At 49.1% G+C, this 26,145-nt stretch overlaps 1 protein-coding gene across 2 annotated transcripts in view; it reads left to right on the top strand.

The window, feature by feature from the left end:
- The window catches only part of SYT17 (synaptotagmin 17), a 39,159-nt gene extending 13,641 nt beyond the window's left edge, over positions 1-25,518 (top strand). Inside the window, exons 5-7 of one of the 2 annotated variants that reach the window (XM_069810048.1) lie at positions 6,940-7,060; positions 7,866-8,021; positions 24,329-25,518. In XM_069810048.1, coding sequence (XP_069666149.1) covers positions 6,940-7,060; positions 7,866-8,021; positions 24,329-24,525 — 474 coding nt within the window. In that variant the 3' untranslated portion in view covers positions 24,526-25,518. The remainder of the gene's footprint in view (positions 1-6,939; positions 7,061-7,865; positions 8,022-24,328) is intronic. The other variant, XM_069810049.1, reaches the window with a different exon arrangement.
- Positions 25,519-26,145: the final 627 nt, after the last annotated feature.

The raw sequence follows: 26,145 nt of genomic DNA, 5'->3' as shown, positions 1-26,145 counted from the left end.
TCATTCTGCAAAAGCAAAAAAAAAAAAAAAAATTGCCTGGTCGTGGTGGGAAAATAGCATAAAAATTCCTTCTCCCCTCAAATTAAGCCATTTTTATAGTAGAGGGAGTATGCATTGCACTTGCTTTTTTAACTTTGTACTGTGAGTGCACTAGAATGAGCTGTCAGTTTTTTACGTTCAAAATGGTATGTGCTCCACAAATGGAGTAGCTTTGTTGTGGCAGCTCTCTGCAATTTTTGATGCCCATCTCAGGGATAAGCCTACAACAAGTACGGCACTGTTGTTCTTACCGTGCCTTGGCTGGAAAGGAAAAGGAAGAAAGGAATTTGAAATTCAGGTAATGACTCATTTTGGAGCATTCCTCTTGGGTGCTACTTTGAATTCCACCAGGTGGTTATGGCGTGCGGCTGGAGGCTTCCAGTTTTGGGTATACCAGGTTTGTTCTTGACACCCTTGTTCTTTGGCTTATCCATTGCAGCCCTGAGAAGGAGCCATCCTCGGGGAATGTTGGTGATACCTTGCATTTGCTAGCACAGTGTATTATTGAAAATAATGCCAGCATCCATCTCTCGTACAAGTATAAAGCATTGGACAGGCAGAGACTTGGTTCAGAGAGGTGGCACAACAGTTGACTTAAGGCTGTGTGTGTCAGTGTGGAACTGGGGTCCATGTTTGTGACAGTCATGGGAAATTAAATACGAAAGTGAATGTTGTCAGGGTTTTTTTCCTTTTCTTTTCTTCCCCGTTTTTTTTTTTTGGTTTTTTTGGGGGGGTTTTTTTGGTTTTTTTTTTTAAGCTGTCCAAAAGCTTAGTGGCTGCTTAATTAAAGGAATGATGCAGAATCCCTGATGATGAACGTGGATTGATTGCGTGGGGCTATGCTCACTCATTAACAGGGTGTTAAAATCAACCTGGCAGTGTACCTGTGTCTGGTGGGAGAGATGCCCTGGGCAAAGCCTGGCTGGAGGCAGGATGCCACCACCCTGCAGGTCACCGGAGTTGAGGGAACTGTGATGAGATGCCATGACAGACACTTGTCCATCACGATGACAACATTTTTGGTTCTTAACTTGTGGTTTGTTGTCATATTTTGGCTTATGACATTCTACCATCTTTCTTTCACTCTGAATCTTTATTTTTTCCCCAGATGTGTTTCAGTGGGTTTTTTCCCACTTTCCTTTTCCAGTCTTTAAAGCTCCAGCACTGAGAAATTTTTCTTGATCATTTTCTCTTCTTTATCCTTATTTGTCTCTTCTGCTTCCAGCTGTCATCTCAGTCTGTGCTGACTTGCCTTCCCCTCTGTGCTGTTCACTCCTTGCCCTTTCTGCAGAGGACTGGAGTGCCGTGGGGTGTATTTTGCTGAGGACGAGCCCACAGGAGGGGTTGTTGGGGGTTGTGGACAGGACCTCTCCCTAGGAAATCTTCTTCCCAGAGGTCTTTGCACAGGAGGGGCTTTCTCATGGCCGTCCAAACTGATGCAAAGCCAGTTAGACTTCAGAAGGGATTTTGTGACTCTTTTCATTATACATCTACTCGGCATCTGCTACATAGGTAACAGTGTTCTTATCCATTGGTAAGTATATATTTTTTTTTCAGGTTCTGGTTCTTAGTAGCTCAGCCCTCCTGAAATGATTGCTGTGTGTCACAGGATGCTGTAGAAAGCCTGTTAGAGCAAACTGTTCTAAACCATCAGTTTTCTAATGTGCCTGGAGGTACCATCACAGATAACCTTGAGGAGGAAAATCAATCTGAAACTTCATTAGGAGCGTTGCATAGATGTCTGTGCTGATGTAATGTGCTCTGGTTCCCGTTGGGAGCCGGGGAGGGTTTCAGCTGCAGAATTTTACTGGTGGTGTAGCAATGCACAGCAAACAGTCTGGGGGGGGCTGCGAGGAAAGAGTTGCCCTGATCCAAACAAGATGTACAAATGGCATTAATTAAAAACTCGCCTTCCCTCGAGGTAGCCTCTTTGTGCTTCAGAGATGACGGAAAAGAAAACTAAACTTACACGTGTCTGGTTCAACCCAAATGGTAACTGCAGAAGGTTCTGGATCACAGGCGAGTCCAAGGCTGGAAATCCAAATGACTGGCTGTGTGATACAGCTGCAGAGAGGAACAGCCAGGAGTGAAATGTTAATCAGAGCTTCAGGAGAGTCTCGGACTTCCCAGACTTGGTGTCACTCTGGCACCTCATCAGACAGGAAATTGCTTTTCCAGGGTCATCTGGGATCTCGGTGCAAATCAGCGTGTCATCAGCATAACAATGGCAACTGAAATGATGCCTTTTCATGGCAGTGCCTGAGGGGTAGCTCTGCACACTGTGTTCTGTGAACAAAATATTCAAGGCAAAACCAACAGCATTTTACTTTCCTGATGAAAAGACCTAGGAAGAGTAAAATTCAGGCACTTCCTTTCCCTATGGTGAACAACGCGCCGATGATGCCTCTTGCGCATAAAGTTGCATCCCTCTTCTCAGCTCCAGCCCCTACCAAGTCTGAGGTTTGGGGACGCTCCGGTGTGTGACAAAACAGAAGCCATGCTTCTGTGCCTGCAGTCCTCCAGCAAGACGTGCCTTGACGCCATTGCTGGTAAAGATGCCTATAAAGAAGGTGATGGGCATGGAGGTCAATGGTTATGGCATCGCGGAGTGTTTGCAAGGTGCCAGTGAGCTCGGTGGGTCCGTGAGCTTGAGGAGCACCCTGTGCAGCTCCTGTGGCCCCACGAGCCACCCGAGACCTCTGTGGCCACTTGTCCCTCCCCGAGCTGAGCCTCCTGCCTGGCCTGTAACAAAAAGGGTCCTGTTTTTTTCCATCTCACAGTGGACCCCAATGTGCTCCCCAGTTATCTCCATTTTGCCCGCCGACCGAGCGAGTCTGTTAAGCCACAGCTCTGTCTGCATCCTCATCTTCATCTCTGACACAAACTGCGCCACCAGCGTGTCTTATTAGCAAGACTGTCACATCAGCAAAGGGACGCTGTGGTGTGAGCTTGTTGGGGAAAGCAGGGGGAACTAAAACCTGAGGAGGTATGCCTTGTACCTCAGGCTTCTTGGAGCAACCTGTTAATTCCTTGCTTGTTTGCTAATGATGACAGGTGACCAAAGAACAGGAGAGAGCTAGCGAGCGTGGTGCAGCGCGGCACGGTGCAGGCAGTGCCGGTCCGACGTGCCGGGGAGGAACGTGTGGTGGCTGCTGGCCATTGATTCGTTTTCTCGAGTGCTTGATGTCCCCTCAGGCACCGTGGCAGGATTTGAAGCACATTTCCTAGATCCTTGCAGCTAAGCTAGAAATAATGCATTTATAAGATCAGAGCCAGTTCACTGCTCGAGTTAAGTGCCTTGAAAAGGCTGAGTCACTTGTGTGGGGAGGTGAGCTATCTGGGGATCTGGGTTTCCTTCTGAAAACACCTTTTGTTATCCCTGCAAACGCTGCTGGTGCTCTGCCTACAATGGGGCTGCTGCTTTCTTGCTGGCTTTGAGCGCACACATCCTGCCTCTGTGGGCTGGATTGTACGTTCCTTCCCTTAGAATAATTAACAGAAATCTGGGCACACTTGAAAAGCATTATAGGGCAGAAGGTGCTATTGAGATTTGGGAAATTAGGCCTGATCTGAGACTCCTTAAAGCTGGCGGTAGTCTGTCCGCTGACTTCAGTGGATCACACTTATAGAGTAGAGCATTTTATATCTCGCCTCACTCAAATTTAAGCCCAGACAGTCAAAAAGATTTTTCTAGAGGTGCCAATATCCGTTAGGTTAGGTCCTATGGAATTTAGTTTTACCTTGACCTAATGAAGGCTCATGGGTTAGGCAGCAGTGTGGTGGTTACATTATAGTGGCTCCTTCCATAACCTCTGCAGGGGTTATGGGACACAGTGCTGGGGAGAGTTCAGGTGGGGGTAGATGCTTCCTTCTCCTGTGTGTGCCTCGGTGGGTGTTACATACCCGGTCTGATATTGTCAGTGCATAACGTGGGGCAATTTTTAAAAAATGGTGTATAAATGTAAATGCGTCGGAAGTGTGGAGATCTACCTTCCTTTGCTGAGCTTCATCGCTCCTCCCTGACCCAGGGAAGCCCCTTAATTCCTGCAGGTCTTGGATAAAGTCAATAGGTTCCACCAGTAGGCAAATCCAGAATTACCCCAAATCTTAATATGGATTTTCAGCACTCTCAGCTTGAGGTAACTTGAAAGGTCCTGCATCCCTGCCCAGTGCCAGCCTGCCTCCTGGCTGTGCCAGAAGTTTGGTATTTGCAGCCAGAGCTGTTTGATTGTCTCTTCCCAGCAGGTAATAACGTCACTAATTAGTTTCCTAATTTGTGCTGTCCAAACGTACCTGAATTTCTAGGAATTAAAGCCTGCGTGGAACCCAACGCAGCGGTGAATGCAAGCGGAAGTAGGACTGGATATGTTAAAAATGATGTTGATATGTTATAAAAAATGAGCTGAGGTCGAGGGGTACGTCAGGTGGATCCTGTTGTGGGTGCTGCGATGCTTCATTACTGTCCTGGTAATAGATTTAGAAGTCACTGACTGTTCTTGACAATAAACACGTCTTCAGGCTGTTCCAGCCACAGACCCAAGAGGAGCGGTTTTGGGGAAAATCAAGCCAAAGATGATAGTTTAAATTAGATAGATGACATTTAAATGACCTCGGATGTGAGGCTGTCTTAGATCCTTACATTGTGCAACCATTGGGCACAGCGGTGTCTGTAGGTATGGCTTGACCTTGCAAAAGTCATGAGCATTGTGTGTGTATTGGGTCAGGTTTGTGTTGAGGAATGGCTTTCTGATGGAAAGAACTTAAAATACCATATATTGAGCAGAATTGTGGTATGGGAGTTGGCAAAGGTTGATGGAAGAGGAGTGCCTTCTTGGTGAAGCAAAAGTACTGTAGTAATGGAAGAAAATGCCTGTGGCGAGCATGAGTGTGTGCTGTGTAGTCATATACTGCCACATAATGTGACCCAAGAGACGCTGGGACAAAAGGAGTTTGGGGTAAGAAATCAGATGTTTTTTCCCATGGGGGAGTGAGGCTGTGGGGAAGGTCAGGCAGAAGGTGGGCCAGCTTGGGGTGGATGCTGCCGGCTTGGCTCCGGAGCTGGGTCCTGGGGCAGCGGGGCGTGAGGAGGGCACGCGGGTTTGCCTTACGATCTGTGATGTAGATCCACGCTTTTTACCCAGGGGCTGAGTCAGGATGCTGCTGTACTCGCAGCCTTTGCCCTGCTCCCCACATGGCGCTTCCCTTGTCCTGTGCTCATTAAATGTGTGGGGTTAAACAGAGGGGTTGCTTTGCCAGTTCCTGAAAGGCAGAGACCTTTCATGTGAAATCGAGCAGCCCACTGCCATATTTTCTGTGGAAAGCCAAAAAAAGGACATTGAATTCAACTGAATTGTATTATAAAGCATCGGAGGTGCAGGACTTCCTCAGCCTGCCACCTGCTCCTGCGTGCCACGCATGTCCCTCCGCCTTTGCTGGGAGTAGTCAACAGGAACAGGAGAGGAGACAAAGTGCCTCGGGGAAAACTTTTAATACTATTGCCTGACGTCACTTTTAGTGCTTGGCTCGTTGGGTGAGGAGCCGCATGGCCTGCCGTTAGCGGGAGTCGTTCTCTGCTGCTGGCCAGCCAGGCAAGAGGTGCTGTGCTGCTCCTGGCAGAGGGATGGGGCTGTTCCCCGAGTGCCTCCTCGGGTTCAGTCTGAGCCCTCTGGTTCATCTGCACTCGGTGGAAATTGTGCTTTTCCATTTGCAGCTGAATAGCTGTGAACTGGTTGGGTTTCCCTCAGTTTCCCCAGAGCTGTTGATAACTTTGCCAGGGACAGGTACCTCGTGTGCTGGCCCATCTGCTGATGAACCTTGTTCTTTGGGTCTGTTCAGGCTGTGACTGTGTCTCAGAGCTTTTTTCGTTATTGTCTACCCAGTCCTTTAGTCTCTGATTTCTGTAATCTAATATTTGGGGCATCAGTAAGGATATTTAAGCCTTTTGTTATGATTGCAATACCACTGCAGCTCCTTTTCCATTTGGGAATGGGCTGTGACCATCCGATCTAGGCTTGGTGTTGAACCATTTGGCTATTTGGGATGAAGAACTAGCTCTGCACCCCACATGGACCTGAGACGAGGCGGATGGATCAAGGCCTTGCCTGGGCTGGCTGGTGTGTTCTGTCTCCAGAGTTGTTTCATTGTGTGTATTTTGCATCCGAGAATAACAGTATCTCGGAGCCAGGTCGTGCTAAGGGGGAGAGGTTATTTTAAGCTGTCATGTCTAAGGAGCAGTGATGTCAGTTCTCCAGCTCTTTTTTTTTAATTACTAGTTTTAAGCATCATTAAGTAAAAGGAAAAGAAATAATGGCTGAACAGCTATATTGAGGTGAAGCTGTGGCTGTGGTTCAGCCTGATGAACAGCAAGTTAAGCTGTGCCGTGGTCTCTGGGTAGAACAGGCCGTATGCCAAGGGGACGTCTCTCCTGAATTGCCTTCCTGTGACCCAGGGGTGCATTAACCATCTCATGCCTGAACTTCCCAAGAGGCTGATGTGGTCCTTGGGGGCTGGGAAGGAAAGAGGATGTCTTCTCCAATAGGTCTGTGTTTTGTACGTTAATTAAGGAGCTGAGGTTGCTAAGATCAGAACCACCTGGAACCGTTCAAAATGAAGCAGGTAGAAACTACTGACCTTGTATTCATTCCTCCTTATAGGTCCTCTTTGCATGACCGCTGAAAAGCTGGTGAAGGATCAGCGATTAAAGAACAATCTTCGCCTGGGGATAGTATTCTTTCTTGTTTCTACTCAGCACGAGGTACCACCAGGTGGTTCTTGGTTGCAGTTTAGAGCGTGACTAAAATTTATTTTTCAGGCACTTAGACAAATGGGATTTATTTAATTTCTCTTCCTGCTCTTCCCCTCTGAGCTGTTCTGAATTTCCATGTTCCCTTTTCCCTGCAGAATGAAGTGGAGCTAGGAGAGCTGCTGTTGTCACTAAACTACCTACCCAGCGCGGGAAGACTGAACGTGGACATCATTAGAGCAAAACAGCTTCTTCAGACAGACATGAGCCAAGGTTCAGGTAAAGGGCAGTGCATTTCTCACATTACTCATGCACAGATTATATGTGCTTTTAAAGCAGTTAAGTGGTGAGGCTGCAATTTGTGGGGGACCCGGGGGATTTGGATGCTCAGTTCCTATTAATACAAGGCTCCGGATATTCATTTTATATATACAGCCAACAATAACGAAAGTATTTGGAACACTTATCCTGTGATAAAATGGAGGGTGTGAATACCTTTGTCATATTTAAAGTAAAAATCTCTGAACAAGGATGAGGTGAGGAACCAGGAGCTCTACATTACCCCCGTGTTGTGTTCTGTAAGGCAGTCCCTTTGTGGCAGTGCTGTGTTTTGCAGATGCTGCATGCTGCCTGCATGTTAATGTTGCGGTGGTTTCATTTATGATATCTAACTGCTGTGTGGATGCTGTGAGGTTTTTCCAGTGTCCATGCATTGCTCCCTGCCGTTTCTGAGCGTGCTGGCTGGTAATTGCTTCATGTGCATGTCCTCAGGTGTTTTTCCCTTGTTCCCTGCCCCAGCCACTGGTGCTGCCAGAATATTGGCATTTTCCAAAAAGAACAGTATGCTTGGCCTCTATCAAGGCTGTCGTGAATTGTGGTTTTGGCAGCGAGTGTTTTTAATCCAGCTGCCTGACTTTTGTCTCCACTGCAAATCCCTGGGAACGGCGCGGTGGTACAAGTCCAGTCATTTCCAAATGCTGTTTTCCAGCATGGTCCATCCCCGCGGTGCCCAACCTTCACGAACTGTGGTACTGACTCACGACACCTGTAATGCAGAGCCTGTGTTTTGTGGTTTTTTTGTCAGATCCTTTTGTGAAAATTCAGCTTGTTCATGGATTAAAATTAACAAAAACCAAGAAGACCTCCTGCATGCGGGGGACGATAGATCCCTTCTACAACGAGTCCTTCAGCTTCAAGGTTCCACAGGAAGAACTGGAGAATGCCAGCTTAGTGTTCACAGGTAAACGGGGTGGTGTTACCGACTCGGCACGGTCATGGTCGCCTCCGAGGTGAACAAAGAAGCAGTTGTGGGTGTGCAGATGAGCCTGTGCAGCAGGGTGTCTGTCCCAGTAGCCACCCTGCAAGGGGTGACCATCGCTGGGGTCTCCAGGGAAGCCTAATTAGCTCTCAGTCCTCTGCAGAAGCTGTTCCCAGCATTGCCACCTGATGGCTGGAGCTGGCTGGGAGCACACCTCATGGGTCCTGTGCTTAATTGGTGCCACTGGGAATGCTTTTGTGTGGAGGAGGAGGAGGAGGCATTAATTGCACTTCTCAGCGGCAACCAGCTTGGGCATAAAGTCAAAAATTAGAGGAATGAGAGGGAAGTATTGAATGATCCCGGAGCCCAAACACTGGCAAAGATAACTTCTGGTTCTTGACATAATTTGCCGGTGAGATGATGCAGCTATAGGTGTTTTGACACTGACTTCGCCTACTTTTTAAGCAGGTTTATTCATGCCTTTATTTTTAAAGGGCTTCGACTCGACGCCAAGCCCTGTGTGGCACAGCTGAGCTAGACCCAAGACAGAGGCCACGCAGGCTGTGGGCCAGGAGGAGTCCCAGAGCTAACCCCACTGAGAGCTTTGTCAGCGCAGGAGATGTTTGGCTGGGTTAGGAATTCCTATTTTTAAACAATTTCTGTATCTCCTATTTTTATTCTCTAGGCATGAATAGAATTCTCTAGTCAGTGGGAACTGGCAACTGGGCGTGCTGCTCGGAGCAGGAGTAGCAGAGCGCAGGGACGAGTCCCCGGCTGCGCTCTCGCCCGCAGGCTGGGCAGCAGCGGTGGAGCTGAACCAAGGCCGTGGACCCGGTGCGGCCGGTGGCCTTTTCTGCCGTTCCACAGCGTGGAGGTCTTGAGCAGGGCTGCAGGGAACCCTAGGAAGCAGGGGGGTTCCCTCCCGTGCCGTGACTTCACCCAGCCTATGTGTGCTGTGGAGCTCGGGCACCGTCAGGAGCAGGGTCGGACCTTCTGGCTCTCTGGAGGAGCAGAGGCGCTGGGCGCTGGGACCCACGCGCTTCTGCCACACTGGGCTCCCATGCTTCACAAACACGTTTTTTGGCAGCTTTCCACCCATTACTCACCATCTTTTGATGAAGAGAAAGGAATCTGCATCTGAAAGAACATATTTTGAAGTGTTTTTTAATTTTATTTCTTACATGGCAGATACACGTGTCAAAGCTGGTACAAGGAGCCTAATTCCAACCCATTAGTTTGTTTCCAAACATGTTATAACAAAAGCAATGCTGATCAGCAATTTAAATTTTGCCCTTCATGCTCAGAAATTTCCTCAGCAAAAAGTCTATAATTAATCACTGCTTTGCATGCACATCACCCTGACTCTACCTTGCATGTGCAATGATGAATTTGTTCTTGGAAGCTTCCATCAGGTGATATTGTGACAGGTACGAAATACTCTTTTCTTTGTTTTCCCCTTTTCCTAATAGAAGAAGAAAAGGTAGAATAGCAGCTCTATGCAGTCAGAAGGGTGAGGGGAATATGCTGCTCCTCACCATAGCTGATGAAGTTAGCATTAATGAGTGGATGTCTGATTATTTTTTTCTGTGCAAATTGATGTCTTCTCAAATAAGTCAGTGGGAAGTTAGCTGATTTATAATCATATGTAATGCAGTCAGATTTCAGTGGTGTGCCTTTTAAGTGGTGCTTCACTTTCGAAGTGACATGTTGCCTGCTTTAAACGCTGCAATAAATAAGCCCAGGCCAGAAATGTCACCAGCAGCTCCAAAGCTGGGAAGGAGCCTGCAGAGCTTTTCGGAGGAGCTGCAGGGCCAGGTTCTCGTGGCCACTCTCGGACTGAAGGGTGACGCGCAGCTCGGGCACGGCACTGCCGTGGGCATCGTTGGGCTCGCTGCTTTTGCTGTGGTCGGGACTCTGTAGTTTGAGATACGTGGTTTGTGTAGCCAAGATATAGCTGGGGCCAGAGGTGTTGGTCACGTTGTTGTGTGTACAGTCTTCTGCTGGTTCGGTGCCTGCGCTGCCTCCTGTTGTTAGAGGAGCCAAGCCAAGACTGTTAGAGGAGCCAAGAGGCCGTCTTGTTGTGAGGATCTTTGAATCAGGGCTCCTGCACAGGCATCTGCGGTGTCATGGGAGTGAGGTGGTTCAGGGGACATAGTGGTGGTGAAGATGCTGAGCCACGTTCAGTGTTCACCTAAGTGATGGAAGTGCTCCAGATGTTGGTGTGTCCCCAACAGGGAGTGCAGCACCAGTTTCTTCCTGTGTGCATCTATGAGGATTTAATAAAATGAGTATCAGTGTGCAGCTTGGCTGAGGTTCTGGGATGGGGATGGTGGTATTCCCCATATAGCTGCCTTCTTGGCATGTTAGGGTATTGCACAGCTTAAAAGCTTGTAAAGGGCTTTGGGATCTTTTGTTAAAAGACAATAAAGAGCAAATGGTTGCCAGAATGGAGAAGCTGTACCTCGCAACATGAGGATCTTTTTATTATTTTGCATCTCTACAGAGCAGGAGCATAAGCCACGTTTTTTTTCTCTAGGTTTTTTGTTTCTACTTGGGTTTTTTTTTTTGGCTGCAGTGGTGGTTCTTTCTGTTGCGTGTTTTGTGGGAGTTGTTTTTTATTTCTTATTTTTTTCAGTCCACAGCTCTAGTCCATTAGGTCAGTTAATTAAATTTGCTGTTGAGTCAAAGTCCAATTGAAAAGGAAAATAATCCTGCTTGAAGGGTGCATGATGATGCTTTGAATGGAGAGAGAGCTGTAAAAGCAGTCCTGGGAGCCACAAATGTGAGTATATCTTCAATAATTTAAAGGAACCTTTTTTGTGGCTTTGTATTTTGGACTCATTCTGCAGCTGTCTTTACATTGGCTTGGCTTCACTGGAAAGCAGTGGAGCTGTGCCAGTCCCTATCAGCTGAGACTCCTGGATCCCTCTGTGTGGCTGGTACCACACTGCAAAGTAAGGCACTATCTAGACAAATTAAGATTAATTTTTTTTTTCCCCTGTGTATTTTTCTCCTGTGCATCTTGAATCAAACTGTCTGGGTTTAGTGCACTGCGGTAAGAATTTATGGACCATTTTGCTGCAACTTCAGCAAGGTCTGTGTGCGCAAACACTGGATGGATGGTTTTCTGAAAAGCACCATTCTGCTCCCTGCCTTCCTGGTGGTGCTCTGGAGATCTGGACTTTGGACCAAACGCAGGGTTGATGCGCAGCTGGACTAGGAGATGGGCAGTGGGTGCCTCCAAGATGGGGTGCACAGGGTGAGCTCTGCATTAGCCAAGATTTGGGGAGGGTTGGGCTAGTTCTTAGATCTTTTCTCCTCCTTGGACATACTAGGATTCAACATGGTAAATTATTAGCATTTACAGACCAAAATGCTTCTCCTTCCATGTTGGTGCAGGACACCTTGTACAAGCAGCCTTTCTGCCTTCCCCTCTGTTCCTAGCTCAGATGCTTACTGGAGCTGTCACAAACTCACGTGTCCCAGTTTAGTGCCTAAAACGAGCTGGGATGAGCTCAGGTGGAGATGTCCTCTCCAGGAAGAGGCATCCAGGGTCAGGATCGCTGCTCCAAGTATCATCTGTTCACAGCTTCTCACCAAAAGAGGCTAAAACCAGGAAAGTGATTGATACTTATAACAAGACTAATGTCCCGACAGAAAAAATGATGAGTGAGGCAACAGCTAGTGGAGATGATGTTTGATTTTCGTTTACTCCATCAAACATGTTGCCTAGGTAATGAGCATCTGTAACAGAAATGCACTTTTTTGGGTGGTTCTTTTTTCCACTTTTTGGTTTTTGGCAACTTGATGCATATCCCCCATGTGCCACCATCTGTTCGAGTGCAAGCAAGTCATGGGTTCACCTCTTGCAGAGAAATGGGGCAGGCTTTAAAAAACAGTATGTTCTCCTAACCACATATACCTGTGAACAAAGGTGTTAATTATTCTTTGTCCCACAGTAAGGGGAAGGTGGAGTTTGGCCCTGGCAGCAGGGCTGTCAGCTGCTGCCCGAGGTCATTTCCAAGCAGAAAAAAAGGATATTTGAGGTGCAACTGCAGCCTCTGTGCTCAGGAGGGCTAGATGCTGGGCACCTGGAGACACCATGTTCTCCACGCTGAGGGATTTTGGGCAGGCTGTCCTGTAAATCCCAGCCTAACCTTCAGAAAGCCTGGGCTGTGCAGCAGGAGGTAAGATGACACCTGAAATCCGAGCACTGTGGTATTTTGTTAATGATTATAATGTTGTTAATAACAATCGTTGGTAATGCTGTTTGCATTGCAGTAAAACCCAGATGGCCCAATAAAAAACACCAGTGCTTCAGGGCCAACTGCATCTTGGTGACTCGTTAACATCTTTTGATGACTTACCATAAAAAATACAACCTTCAGCGCTCACAGTTAGGTAATATATATCTCCCTGAGGTCCCGTGGTGACTCTGTGTGTCTTTCTCCATCTAAATAAGCTCTTGTACATATTCACATGATGGGATCCGTAGGTCTCGTGAAGCAAGCAGGGTCCCCAAAGAGGGAAAAATCATTTTTGTGCTCTGGGTACCATCTGTGCAAATGCAGAGGGAAAACCTGCTTTGCTCTCTGACCTGGCTGAGAGCGTAGCTGGAGCTGGGACAAGCATCGGGGCTGATGGTGCCTGATGGAGAGCAGTGGTGGGGCTTGTCCCACTGCACCGTTCCCGTGGGAAAGGTGGCCCTGGCTCCAGCAGGACAGGATGCCCTGCCAGAGGAGGGAAGCAGGCTGGGGCAGGGTTTGCTTGTTGATGAAGAGATCGGTCTCGATACATGCATGACAGCTGGTGAGTACTGGCTGAGGACACAGCTCACAGGCACCCTCTCTTCTGAACCATTTGTAGGATCTTATATGATTATCTTCACTTTTCAATATGTTTTAAAATGGACTGTGCCTCTGTTTTCTAAAAAGATTTAGGACCTTTTTTTTTTCATTTTATTTCTTTTTAAAAGTATTTGAGTTCCTGAGGGTCCGTTGTTGAACATTGAGACTTTGCACACCTATACCTGTGGTTTCAACGGCTACTGCAGCGGGGCGCTGACAATACCATCAAGCATCTCCGTGCAGTGAGTGCTGTAACAACATGTGTCTTCACTTTGCTGGTGATCGCTTTGATGCTTTATCCCAGGGCTCTAATTAACTTCCAGTTAATAGTCAGTACTTGATTAAAATAACAGATTGCTGTTCAATAGCAATATACCTGATTTCTCTGTTGGCTCATTTTCCCTTTCCCTTGGCCTGTGGGAAAATTTAAGGACCATTTAATGAAGTTTGAGTTTTTAGAAGGGAAGAAATTCATTGTCGGTGTGTGTTGCTAATGGTGCAGTTCTGGGTAGTTTGGTTTACTCTCACTGAAATATTTTCCTTTTGAAGAACTACTGCCTGTTTGAGCATATTTATTCCTTTTGTAGCATCACAGCTTGACAGGAGAGGAATTGGGTGTTCCTTGAAATCCTGCCTTCTTGTTGGAAGTGGATGTTTTGGGATGTTTCTCTGTCTGGAATAAATGGTCACTAATGGCACAGGCAGCCCCTGGTGAGCACAGCTCTGGCCCGCTGTCACCCTTCACTCCCGGGGATGTCGGAGATGCTCTGGTGCAGACCAGTTTGGTTTTTGTATGTTGTCTAATGAGCATTTTTTGAACGTTCAATAGAAAATATTTTGGGATGCTCTTGATCCACACGACAGAGTGTCTGGGGCAGTTGGTGGCGGTGGGGATGGGGGGACGGAGAGCAGCCCTGATCTGGCAGAAAAGGCTGTATGGAGGTGGGCCAAGGCTGAAGGTGGTCATCAGCTCCAGACCTCACCTTTCAAGAGAGCCCAGGTTGGGCGGAGGGGCAAATTGCTGTGCCAAAGGCTCACAGCTCAGACCCACGCTTACCCATCGCAGCTGGAAATAAAACTAACTAGGATTCATACTGGGCCTCCAGGTAGCTTGAGTCCTGGTTGAGGAGAAGACAGCTGAAGCTCCTCAGATCTTAAAACTCTTCGTTTTTTCCCCATCAGCTCTGGTGGTCAGACTTGTGGTGTAGACGCTGGAGACAAGGTGATGCTTTTGGTGTTCGCCTGCGCTGCATGGGATTTGTAAAAGTCCCATGAATGGGATGCAGAGATAGCGAGGCTTTTTAATGGTATTTTTGTAATTAACAGGCTGATTTCCAAATGTCCCAATTAGCTGAGCAGGTTGAAGGCTGATAATAGTTTTGTCCTCAGGCTTCTCCAGAAATACACCTGAATTTTGATTTGCCTAGCCATGTGAAAGCATGACCTTCAGATACCACCATCGTCTTTAGGTGCCTGTTTGCAGGGATGGAAACTGCGATGTGTTTGGGGTCATTACACATCTACGTTTTGACTTGCTGCTTCAGATGCTCATCTCTCCTTTCACCTATTGCTTTTTCTTTCTCACAAGAAATATTGAGGCACTTTGTCTTTTGCAAACATATATTGGGGAGAAAAAAATCTCCTCTAATATGTGAGGCAAATGAAACTGTTTTTTTTTCCCTGTGCTGGAACATGGGAGGAAGAAGTGGTTTCTGTTTTGAAATGCTATCATGTTGGATACCGTAACATCTCTTAGATGGATAGATTATTAGGCAACTTGCTGCTAGAAAATTGTTTCTTGTTGTCTATTAGATGTGTGTTTCTGAAGTATTGGACTGTCTGTATATTCCACATATCTGGAGCTCAGAAGCAGAATCTAACCTTGCGCTTAAACCTGTGTAATCCTATCTTAGCCAAAGGGGAAAAAACATTGATGTCAGCACTGGATTTTCTGGGGATTTACACCTGTTTAATTTAGATCAGAATTTGGCCTTTGTGTCTGGCGTTATAAAATACTTCATATATTTATGCACCAGACACCATATGGTCCGTGCTCGGGTCTGGGGAGAGCAGAGTGCTCCCGGCCGGTGTCTCCCGCGGTCCTGGCTGCTTTGCTTCGGGCCCTGTGGGCACACGAGGTGACCCAGCAGGTCTTATGAGGACATCTCCTGTTCTTGGGGTGGTGGGAGAGGGGCATGAGGAGGTGCACTGGCAGCAGGAGACCTTGGCCTCCTGGAGACCACCCTGCCTGGCAGAGCCTCTCTGCGGCGGGTACGATGCATGGGCTTCGAAACCCTCCTGGAGGAGGAAGGTCCCCATTGCTCTCCGTCCTCCAGATCCCCATCGGTGGCTTGTCGGTCTCCGTGAGAGGTGCCGTTTGTCAGCCTGGAGCAGGTGAGAGCAGAGCAGGCAGCGAGGGGCGGCTGGAGATGCTGCCTGCGGTCCTGCAGCCCCGATCCTGGTCTGGGCTCACTCAGGGAAGATGCTCCAGGGATGGATTTGGCTTTTTGCAGCAGACCAGCTGCTTTAATGAGGAGGAGTGAAACGCTATTAATCCTGGTGAGAGCAACAAGATGCTGGTGCTTCCTGAGCCAATCTGTTGCTTGCTTAGAAGGCAAAATTAGATTCTTCAAGTGGAGACTGACTTAGTTAACAACAGTACCTCACTGCAGACGTGGCAGAAACCGCCTGTCCTGGAGCTCTCTGGAATTTTGGGGGAATCTTTTTCTCCTAAAGAAAGGAGCAAAACCTCCTCTCCCCAGGCTGATTGTCAGCGCTTGCTCATTTTGCCAAGCCCATTAATTTAAGCAGTGTCATGCCTCTCTCGACCTCAGCGTTTCATCTTGTTTGGCTCATGCCGTGGTGAAAGAAATTGTTGAAACGTCTCACAAGACCGTAATCTTTCTGTGTATCAAATGAGGAAAAATCTCAGTGGCAGTAGCCGCTCTGGGCGGTAGAGCCGTGTCTGGAAATGAAATGCCTGTGCCTGGCCCCGTGGCTGTCAGAGGAGACGCGTGGACGTGCCGGCAGAGGCTGCCTCTCCCGCGCGGCCATCCCTGCCTTCGTTTACGGGTGCTGTACGGCATCGGTGTTGGAGCCTGTTCGTGTGAGGTGTATCAATAGGCATGAAGCCATTCATGTGCTTTGTTGGATCTGGGGCCCATACTGCAGAGAATTAAGATGTGATTAAAAAAAAAAAAAAAGGGAGTTGGAGGTGGAAAAAGCCAACTGTAGATACTCCTTTTCAATATCCTCCGGGCTGCTGCAATAGATGCATGCAGTCTGTTATTCCAGTTTCTCCTGATGAGATAATTCCATGAGGTGTCATCCCTGTGCATCCTTGAGATCCGTGCAAGACACGCTTGTGCTTTTGCGTTTCCCCTGCGCTCTCCTACAGGACTTTCCTCTCCCTATCTGAGGCCAGACCCCAATTAGCCAAGTGCCTGGCTTGGGGCGCTCCGTCGGGTGCATCCGTGGGGTCCCCTTCCAGGCTGCCCCAGCCAGAGCACAGGGGCTGCCCTCGCAGGAGGATGAGGAGGGAAGTGGTTTTCCAAAGAGAGTTTCCTTGGTGTGGTGGTGTTCTCCCACGTGGAGCAGCAGCTGGATGCTGGAGCTGCGGTGGGTCCATGCGTGGCCAGGATTCGGCCACGCGCTTAAGCGGTTCCAGTTCCCTCTGGAGCAGGGCAGGCACAGCCGTTGCAGGGAGCAGCCTCGTGGAGGAGATGCTGGGAAGCGAGATTTCTGTGCACATCAGAGCCTGATAGAGATTAAATTGATAAATGTGAAACCACTGCATCTTCTCCTGTGCTTTTCTCTCTTCCCTACTAAATATTACGGGCCACGCGCGAGGAGCAAGGGGCAGAATTTGGTCCATACCTGTGATCTTCACAGCGTGCATCATTAGTCCTGCTGCTGCCTGCTCCTAGCAGCACCCTCTTTGTGCTAAACAGCTTTTTAATATTGTTGTCAAGGAGTTCAGAAGTAGTTTTCAGACCTGCTTGACCTGACAGCTCAGACCCAGGAGCTGATGGCAGAGCACAGCGGCCAGCATGGAAAAGGCTGAGCATTGGTTTCCACCTGCGAAGGATGAGGGATGAAGCGTTGCCTGCGTGAGCAGTGTGAGCATGTGAAATAGGGCACTTTTTGAGACCCTGCCGAGCCCTGAGACTGAAGTGGGGAAATGCAGGGAGTGTTGATGGGTCAGCGCTAACGGGATCGCGGTTCCTGCCAGAGAGACCCCACGGCCTCCTGAGACCTGTGTCCTCAGGGAGACTCTGCCGCTCAATTGCCTGTGTGCAGCCTCGGGCACGTCTTGGCTTATTTTTCCCTTTTCCCCTGGTTTGGCTGTAATCCGAGGATGCAGCTGGGCACAGCGTGCAGTGTGGCCGCCGGAGCGGGACGCTGATGGCTGAAGGTTTCTGGCTGTGGGTTTTGCAGCTCACAGCACAACGCCAGCCGGCGGCAAGCACGGCTGTTGGGGTGCAGTCGCGTCTCTGGGCTGCAGGGTTCGGTGTGCCTGTGCTGCAAAGCCCTTGCAGTAAGAATATTTACCATGTAGGTGTTTATTCAGTTTCTAGCCTGGGGGGGCGAGGGTATCAGATGAAGCTTTTACAGGCTGTGGCAACAGCGATTGCAGGTGTATAATAATGGGTTGGATGTTTTTAACGACTTTCATGCCTGATGATTGACCCAAGCACCCAATCTTCTCTAGACCAGCTATAAAAATTAAGCTGGATTTTTGCTCCCTAGTATTTAGATTGAACAGCTTTATCCTGTAGTGGAAAGGAAAAAGGCAGGGCCCTCTAATTCCTCTGGGGTTTCTCCCACTGGGGAGCTGGTTCCTGTGGCTGTGTCTGCTGGGAAAGGCGCCCCGCAGCAGCAGGCTGGCTCTGGAATCGTGCCGGCTGGCATGCTGTGCTGCAGCGTCCTGTGTCAGAGTGGTGCACCTGAGCCGCACCGAGGGGTCTCCATGATTTAAGGCGTTTTAAAATATGCAGGATGCAATCAAATTGCATTCATTAAAAAAAAAAAAGAAAAAAGAAAAAACTTTGGGGGCAGTTAGCAAGTGGGTGGTGGTGTGCTGTAAATAAGCTAATGGCAGACTAGTGGAAACTCGGTGAGGATGTTCTGCTTGATGTTTAGCCTGAGTAAGAAGGCAGATGAAAAACAGAGGCACGTTCCTGCTTGTTGTTTTTCTTCTCTCCGAGTTAAATGGTTTTGATTGCGTTGCCGGTAACTGATGTAGGTGACTGAAGAAGAGTTACGTTATTTGTGCCGGAGCTCCCACCCTCTCCAGTGTGCTGAGATTTCTCTGCCCGTTACTCCCGGCGAGGCAGTGGTAGAGGCGAGGCTGCAGCAGGTGCTCCGGCAGCTGCAGGCGGCAGCAGAGGTGCTGTGCGGCCGTACTCGGCGGTGCAGCGTGGCCGTAACTGCTGAGTAACTGCTGGGCACATCTGGCAGAGGGTTTTCAGGAGATGCAGGTGCTTTTTGGCCCCAGCTGAGCAAGGTGCTTCTGCACAAAGCTTGTCCCCCATCACATAAATGGTGCTGATAGCCTTGAAGTTAGCTTAAGGAAATTTTCTGAATTAGTGCTCCTTCCTGGTCATTTCAAGGCTGCCAGTATGTTCAATCAAAGGATGAATTATTATCTGAAATGCCAGCTTAAATTTTACTATTGCACATAACTCATAAATCACAAATACTTTGCAGTCATGCCCTTCACAGGTACTCGGTTTGCAAGTCTCAGTGTAGAGGCAAAGGGGAAGATAAAGAGCATTTTAGCTGGATCTAGTGCTGGGGCTGATGCCACCCAGGCAAGCTCATGGGTCAGAGGCAAGTGCCACGTTACATAGCGACATGCAGAACTGTTGACCACTGAAAAGCAATTCCACGTGACCGCCGTTGGTAGGAGACAAGGGAAAGCTCAGGCTGGAGTTGTACCTGGAGCCAAATGTTGGAGCTCCAAGTCCCATCGCATCTCCTGGCAGTCCCTGCCACTGCTGGGGTGCAGCTCTGGGCTGTGCAATGCCTGGTACCCGCTGTGCCGTGCTGCTCAGCCATGCAAGGAGCGCGGCAGCCAGGCTGGGGGTGCGACCCAGCCACCCCTCCTGCGCAGGAGCCCTGCGGGGGACGTGGGCCCCTACCCCGAAGAAAAGTTTCATGTAGCACCCAGGCCCCCATCAGTTTGAAATGGATCATTTAGGATCGCTGCATCGATAAGTATATAACATGAAAATGTTTTATTTACATCACTATAATGGGTTTGTGTGGCAAGGTTTTGGTAGTGGGGGGTTGCAGGGGTGGCTTCTGTAAGAAGCTACTAGAAGCTTCCCCCATGTCTGACAGAGCCAATACCAGCCGGCTCCAAGACGGACCCGCCGCCAGCCAAGGCTGAGCCTGAGCCCATCAGTGACAGTGGTAGTGCCTCTGTGATAACAGATTTAAGAAGGCAAAAAAAGTTGGTGCAGTGCAGAAATGGCAGCCAGAGAGAGGAGTGAGAACATGTGAGAGAACCAGCCCTGCAGACCCCCAGGTCAGTGCAGAAGGAGGGGGAGGAGATGCTCCAGGTGCCGGAGCAGAGATTCCCTTGCAGCCCGTGGGGAAGACCACGGTGAGGCAGGCTGTCCCCCTGCAGCCCAGGGAGGTCCATGGTGGAGCAGATCTCCACCTGCAGCCCAGGGAGGACCCCACACCAGAGCAGGTGGGTTCCCGAAGGAGGCTGTGACCCTGTGGGAAGCCCGCGCTGGAGCAGGCTCCTGGCAGGACCTGTGGCCCCATGGAGAGAGGAGCCCACGCTGGAGCAGGTTTTCTGGCAGGACTTGTGACCTCGTGGGGGACCCACACTGGAGCAGTCTGTGCCTGAAGGACTGCAGCCCGGGGAAGGGACCCACGCTGGAGCAGGGGACGAGTGAGGAGTCCTGCCCCTGAGGAGGAAGGAGCGGCAGAGACAGTGTGTGGTGAACTGACCCCAACCCCCATTCCCCATCCCCCTGTGCCACTGGAGGGGGGGGTAGACAAAATCAGGAGTAAAGTTAAGCCCTGGAAGAAGGGAGGGGTGGGGGGAAGGTGTTTTTAAGAATTGGTTTTATTTCTCATTATCCTACTCTGCTTTGATTGGTAATAAATTAAACTAATTTCCCCAAGTCAAGTCTGTTTTGCCCATGACAGTAATTGCTGAGTGATGTCTCCCTGTCCTTATCTTGACCCACGAGCCTTTCATTATATTTTCTGTCCCCTGTGCAGCTGAGGGGGGAAGTGATAGAGCAGCTTTGGTGGGCACCTGATACCCAGCCAGGGTCAACCCACCACAATCGCATTACTTCAACCCTTTTAATGGACATAAGTGAACCCACTTTGCTTTTATATTTCAGCATTTCTATTTTAAAGAGGATTTTTGTTTTTTGGGTTTTTTTGGTTTTGTTTTTTTTTAAAGAAGCCTTTCTGTTTCCAAAAGAATCCCTGAGTAAAGAGCAGCTGCAGAAGGAATTGGTTTGAACTCTGCTTCCTTAATTGCTTTTTGCTCTGTGTTGGCCTGGAAATGGATGTTGCTATTGTGTAAATTACTGTGATGGTGGAAAAAGAGCTCATGAGATCAGGTGTGTAGTTTCTGTCAGGAAAATAGGTTTCTTAAATGGAAAGCAGTGTCTACCTGTCTATAAGCAGAGTCTGGGTCAGTCTGAAAACGCCAAATGATGATTACCTCATTTTCTGCTTCTGGGCAGCTCCACAGAGTTACTGTTTTTTGTGGCCAAGGGCAGATTTAATCTGAAATCTACTCTGAGCTCCTTTCAGGCTCTGGAAGGGGATGCTCAGACATCAGGGAATACAGCTCGGTCCACTTGTACCGTAACCCACGCTCAGAGCGTGGTGCAGCACCCGTCGCTGGACCACAGGGGCTTCTCCACCTCCACCTGTTGTGGAAGAAGCTGAAAGGAAAGAGCAGGAGCTTTTTTTCCTCCCGAGGCTGAAGACGTGAGCTTGCGTGGAGTTGGCTCCGCTGCAGGCGGGACTCCAGCCGTGGTACGTGGGTCGCTACACGCGTGGGTGTGCAAAAAGCCGAGGGGCTGTGGCAGAGCCTGCCCAGCCCCAGGCTGGTGGCCCCTCTGCAGCTCTGCAGGGTTTTCCTGCTCAAAGGGGCACCCAGGTCTCTCCGCAGGTCCCTGCTGCGTCGGCAGGTCCCCGTCCAGCCAGGGCAGGGCTCAGCCCCGGAATGGTGTGCGGCTCACCTTGTATCTTGAAAAGCTGTCATTTTGGGATTGTGTCTGAGCACCTGGGGGTCCTGGTCGGTACATGAGCGGTACGTATGGGGTCTGTATGGAGAGTGTGATGTTAACCCCTTCTGCTGGGCTTTGGAGTGTCAGGCATGAGTGTAAATGGTGTAGTGAGTGTAATGGCCAGTGCATGCTTGTTGGCATCCAAGGACACGGTTCCTCATCTGTTGAGAAGTGACTGCTGCAGCAGAGGAAGGAAAAGGGGAGAGCTGCTCCCCCCCGCACCAGGACGGGAGCCCGTGGTGCAGCGAGGGCCAGCGACGCAGCCAGCCTCTGCTTCCAGCTTCTCACCTGGGCTCATGGCCTCCTACAGTTTTCCTTTCCAAGCTGGTCTTGGAAGAACCGGTGGCAGCAACAGGGAAAATTGTGCTCCTGAATCCGAGCAAAGGGCTTATTTTTGCAATACCAACTTCAGCACCTTCTCCTGGGTGAGGTCCACGCAACAGCTCTGTGCAGCTCAACCATCAGCAAATTTGCTCGGCAAATACTGGCCATTTTAAGAGTGGAATAAAGCAATTAGCCTTCGAGAAAGGCATGTCCTTGAGTTTTAAAGGCTCGTGAACTGATGAGTGAAGCTGAATTTTTGGCACACAAAGATCTCATCTTTTGAGAAAGCTGCTGCAGTGAAGCTGTGAGTTTGTAAACTTGGGGTCGAATCTAGTGCCACCTCTTATGGTCTGTGCGTGAATAAGCGTTTGGCCTTGGAAAATGTCTTCCCTGTTCTTCAGCAAGGGAAGAGAATTCTCTCGGTGCTATCTAAACTAGTTAACAATAGAAGCAACAATGCTTGTATAATTAGCCCATTAATACCCTAAAGGAATCAACATGCTAATTACCTGACGTGATGAGATTAGCAAGGTGCTTTACAAGAATTCAGAATACTTGGATCAACAGTAAAATAACGGTCCCTTTAGCACACCCTAAACTAAAACTACTCATTTTACACTCCTGACATGGATTATTTTTGAAGAATTGGTATGCCTGGGGTACATCCCCACTGTTAATTTATCATGTGATTAATTGATGGCCTTTAAGACTTCTTGGTTTAAATTATTTGGTATTGTCTCCCAGGATTAGGCTTCATCTTCTTTCATTCTGGAGTAAAAGAATGGACAAAAAGGAAGAAAAAAATCCTATATAAAAAATAAGGGAGGCATTTGGTTTGGGCGTACTTTTATCTAGTTTTATCACAATATTTGATTTCTCTAGGTTAATAAATCATAGCAGGACATTTAGCATAGTCATACTAGCTACAATTATGATCCATTGCCTTGTAGGAGAACTCGTTAATAACTCTGACAAGGTGTCTACTAGTTGGAGATAGATGGCTTAAAATTCTTCACCACGTTCTCAGAAGGTGGCCTTTCCAGACAACATCAGCCTGGGCTCTTGACAGGGGCACTTCATTGGCGGCACGTCGCAGAGAGCTGATGGCATCACCCCTAGATAACTGATGGCGACAAACAGAAGAGATGCAGTCTTCCTCACGGAGGAGGGGGCCGTACCCCCCGATTCATTCTTAACTGTAGTTTGAAGATAGACTTACAATGCTCTGAGTTTCAGGGTAATTTCTTTGTAGAGCAATTATTTGGAGAAATGATTTGGACATTTGAAGGTTCGCTGTTACCAAAAATATCCCCAGGTAATTTTATGAGCAGAAGCATCTCAGCCCATAAACTGTGTGTGTCAGAGCTGTCGGGAGGTATAAAGCAAGATGTAACCTTGCATAGCTTGATTTTGGGACTGCACTGGCAGGTGGCACCTGAGTCACCCAGAGCAAGATCCCGTTTTGGTGCAGTAGCTAGGAACCAGCCTTTGCAGAGTACGGAGATGGTAGATATACCGAGTAGCACGTTAAAATAACGCTAATTAATTGTGGGATACGTTATAATAGGAAATACACAGCCTTGACAGAGATGCGTGGCTAAAAGCGAGGTCGAGTGCTTAGTGCTCGGTGTCCTGCCTGCCTGGAAGGGTGCGCGCTGCCTCAGGGGGTGCTGCCGTGGGGGATCCCAAATGTGGCTTTGCTGCCAGCGCTGGTTTCCAGCAGCCCTGGAGAGCTGGCGCTGCTGGCAGGGGCAGTGGTGACAGCGCTCGGCTCCGTGCCACGCTCACGGCTCCAACGCCAGGCTGTGCTCCCCCTTTGAACTTGCTCTTGCTCCACGAGCCTGGGTGGATTTGGAGCCCCTGCAGACATTTGTTCTTAAAAATCCCTCTCTTTCCTGAGGAGATTTTTTAATCCTTAATATTCCAGCCAGCGCCCGTGGATATCCTGGCTTCAGCTTGCACAGACTTTTTGTTCAACTTTCTAATGAGCTGGGGCAGGGCTTCAGTTTGCAGAACACAAAGTGCTTTTGCTCCTGTGCGGCAGGAGTGTGCAGCCTTTCCCGGGATCAGGCCCATCATTAGAGTTTGCTGCTGTCTGCGATCTTTTGTTCCAGGAGACTGGGCTAATCCAAAGGACAGGGTGTTGGGTTGATGTCTCTCCCTCAGTTGCTTTCCTGGACTTTTAACAAGTAGCTGCAGCGATAATTACAGCAAATCGTTTCTGTATAAACATCCCGCTGACAGCCTGTACATGTGTGATTCCTGTCTCTGAGTCGGGAAGGCTATCGATTAGCGCTGGAACGGTTCATGACACTTGCATTTAGAGGACAGTTTGAGATGCTGCTGCTTCATTTACCCAGGTGTGGGCTGCTTGGCTGCTTTCATCATTTCACAATGCCCAGGCAGAGCTTTTGGCATTTGTTTACATGATGTAATTCTACTTCAAGGCAAGGTTGGATGGGGCTTTGAGCAACCTGATCTAGCGGAAAGTATCCGTGCCCATGGCAGGGGGGTTGGAACTAGATGATCTTTGAGGTCCCTTCCAACCCAAACCATTCTATGATTCTGCTTCACCTCTTCATGCTAAAAACCACGATAACTGCAGATTTGCATCCTGTTTATTTGAATTGTATTTCAATCTGTAGTACAGCTTATCTTATTTCTTCCAAACTCCTGATTCGGTCCCTCTAACGTTTCTGAGGCGCTGGGTTATATACCAAAACCACTGGCGTCTGGCGTGCTGTGCAAGGGGGCAATTGCAGGACGTTTGGCTTTCTGGGGGCAGGGCTGCGGGTAGACAAGCGATGCTTTTGCCTTGACCGGTCTCCGTTTCTGCTCTCCCCAGTGTACGGGCACAACGTGAAGAGCAGCAACGACTTCATCGGGAGGATCGTGATCGGGCAGTACTCGACAGGTGCCCCCGAGTCCAACCACTGGCGCCGGATGCTCAACGCGCACCGGACGGCCGTGGAGCAGTGGCACAGCCTGCGGTCCCGCGAGGAGTGCGACCGTGTCTCTCCGGCATCCCTGGAGGTAACATGAGGTGGGGGACTAACAGCAGCCAGATCAAGCAAGCGGACGAGGAAAAAAAAAAATAAACCACTGACCGAAACACCCCACCTCACACCCTACACGCACCCCACAGCAGCTCCGTTGGATTGAAGCGGCTGCCGGCACCCAACCAGCCGCGCCGGCCTCGGCGAACCACGTCCTGCCGGGTCCTGGCCGTTCCCCTGGGGCCACCAGTGGCCCGGCTGGCCGGCCCTCTGGCTGCTCGCACCCGGCACCGCTCGGCTGTTTGCGTCCCGCGTGGTGGAGCGCGCGGCCGGGCGGCGCGTGGAGGTGCCGCGGGAAGCGCTGAGCGGGTGGAGGAGTTGGGAGTTGCCCCCGCTGTCCTTCCAGTCCAAATCCATGGCTCATCCTCTCGGAGATATAAGTACCCGTGTGCTCTCGTTGGTGAACGTGGTAATTAGGCTAGAATATTTTTTTAAACGGTAGAACCTGTGGTGAAATCGATTCTGACTCCAGTTTTGTCCTTGTACTAGTTGCAACAGAATTAAGCTCCTGTTAGTACGTACGCGTGCATTTGTGTGCTGGGGCGCGTGTGTGGCCGTGCAGCCCCGCGTCAAACGGATCCGATGTCACGTCAGCGGTGAGACCTGCCACTCTCGATAGCAGTCTGTGTGCGTCAAGTAGATACAGTAATGATATAGCAAAGTAAACATTTCCAATAGCATTTGTACCAGGAAAGCCAGCTCATGTCTTTTCAAACCTGTGTTGTGCAAAAGAAACCTGCTGCGGGGACTTTTGCAATTAAGAAGACCCAAAATACACAATTTCAATTCTCTCACAGACTGCAGTGGCTCTTTCTGTGTTGTGTGTGTTAACCCAGGTAGTTCTCCAGGTCACCAAGTGAACTTAGCTACGGTCAAGCTGTCCTGTTGGTTGCTTCTGTACATTTTATTTTTTCACAGCATATTGTCTGGTATGATGCAGATTGTATATTTATTGAAAATAAAATTCTATTTAATTGTGCCACCTGGACTGGGGTGATACTTGTTAGCAGAATTCATCTTTGTATTGAGCTCCTTCGGTTATGTTTATAGCACAAGAAAAGCCAAAATGTTGGCCTTTACCCCCTTGTTACTCTCTGCAGATGAACCAGGAGCAATTTGAGAGAAGCTGGGGACCTGCTGATAGAGATCGGTCGGGAGGGCAAGCCAGATGCGTTGGTCTCTCCAGAGCACACCCAACGTGCTGTGGGTCGGATGTGTCAAAGTCTCTGCACTGGGCTCTGGGTCTTGGATCTTTGCAGGAGTGGGCCCCAAATTATTATTACTTTTTATTGCTGTATTTATCAACATTGAGATGGCACAAAAGTCTGTATCTCACTTACAGCCCATTCAAGAAATCAAACAAAAGGGACAGTACCCTGAAGGACATTACCCAGGCTGAGCCTGGCCCATGACTTTATTGTCTTTCCAAGTCTTCGTTTCGGAGAAGGAAGGATCTGTTCTGCCTTCAGCAGTGTTTATCTGTGTTGGGCTGGAAAGCCTCAGGGTGTTACGGATGGGTCGGCTCTGCCGCCGCATCAGTGCCGCTGTGCTCAAACAGAGGAGGTGGGAAAGGGCCCTGGGCTCTGGTCGTATCCTGCTCCCCAGG

Source organism: Haliaeetus albicilla, chromosome 22 (assembly GCF_947461875.1).
Source record: "Haliaeetus albicilla chromosome 22, bHalAlb1.1, whole genome shotgun sequence".
Taxonomy (NCBI): domain Eukaryota; kingdom Metazoa; phylum Chordata; class Aves; order Accipitriformes; family Accipitridae; genus Haliaeetus; species Haliaeetus albicilla.
The sequence above is the reverse complement of the archived record's forward strand: the minus strand, read 5'-3'. Positions and strand labels throughout refer to the sequence as shown.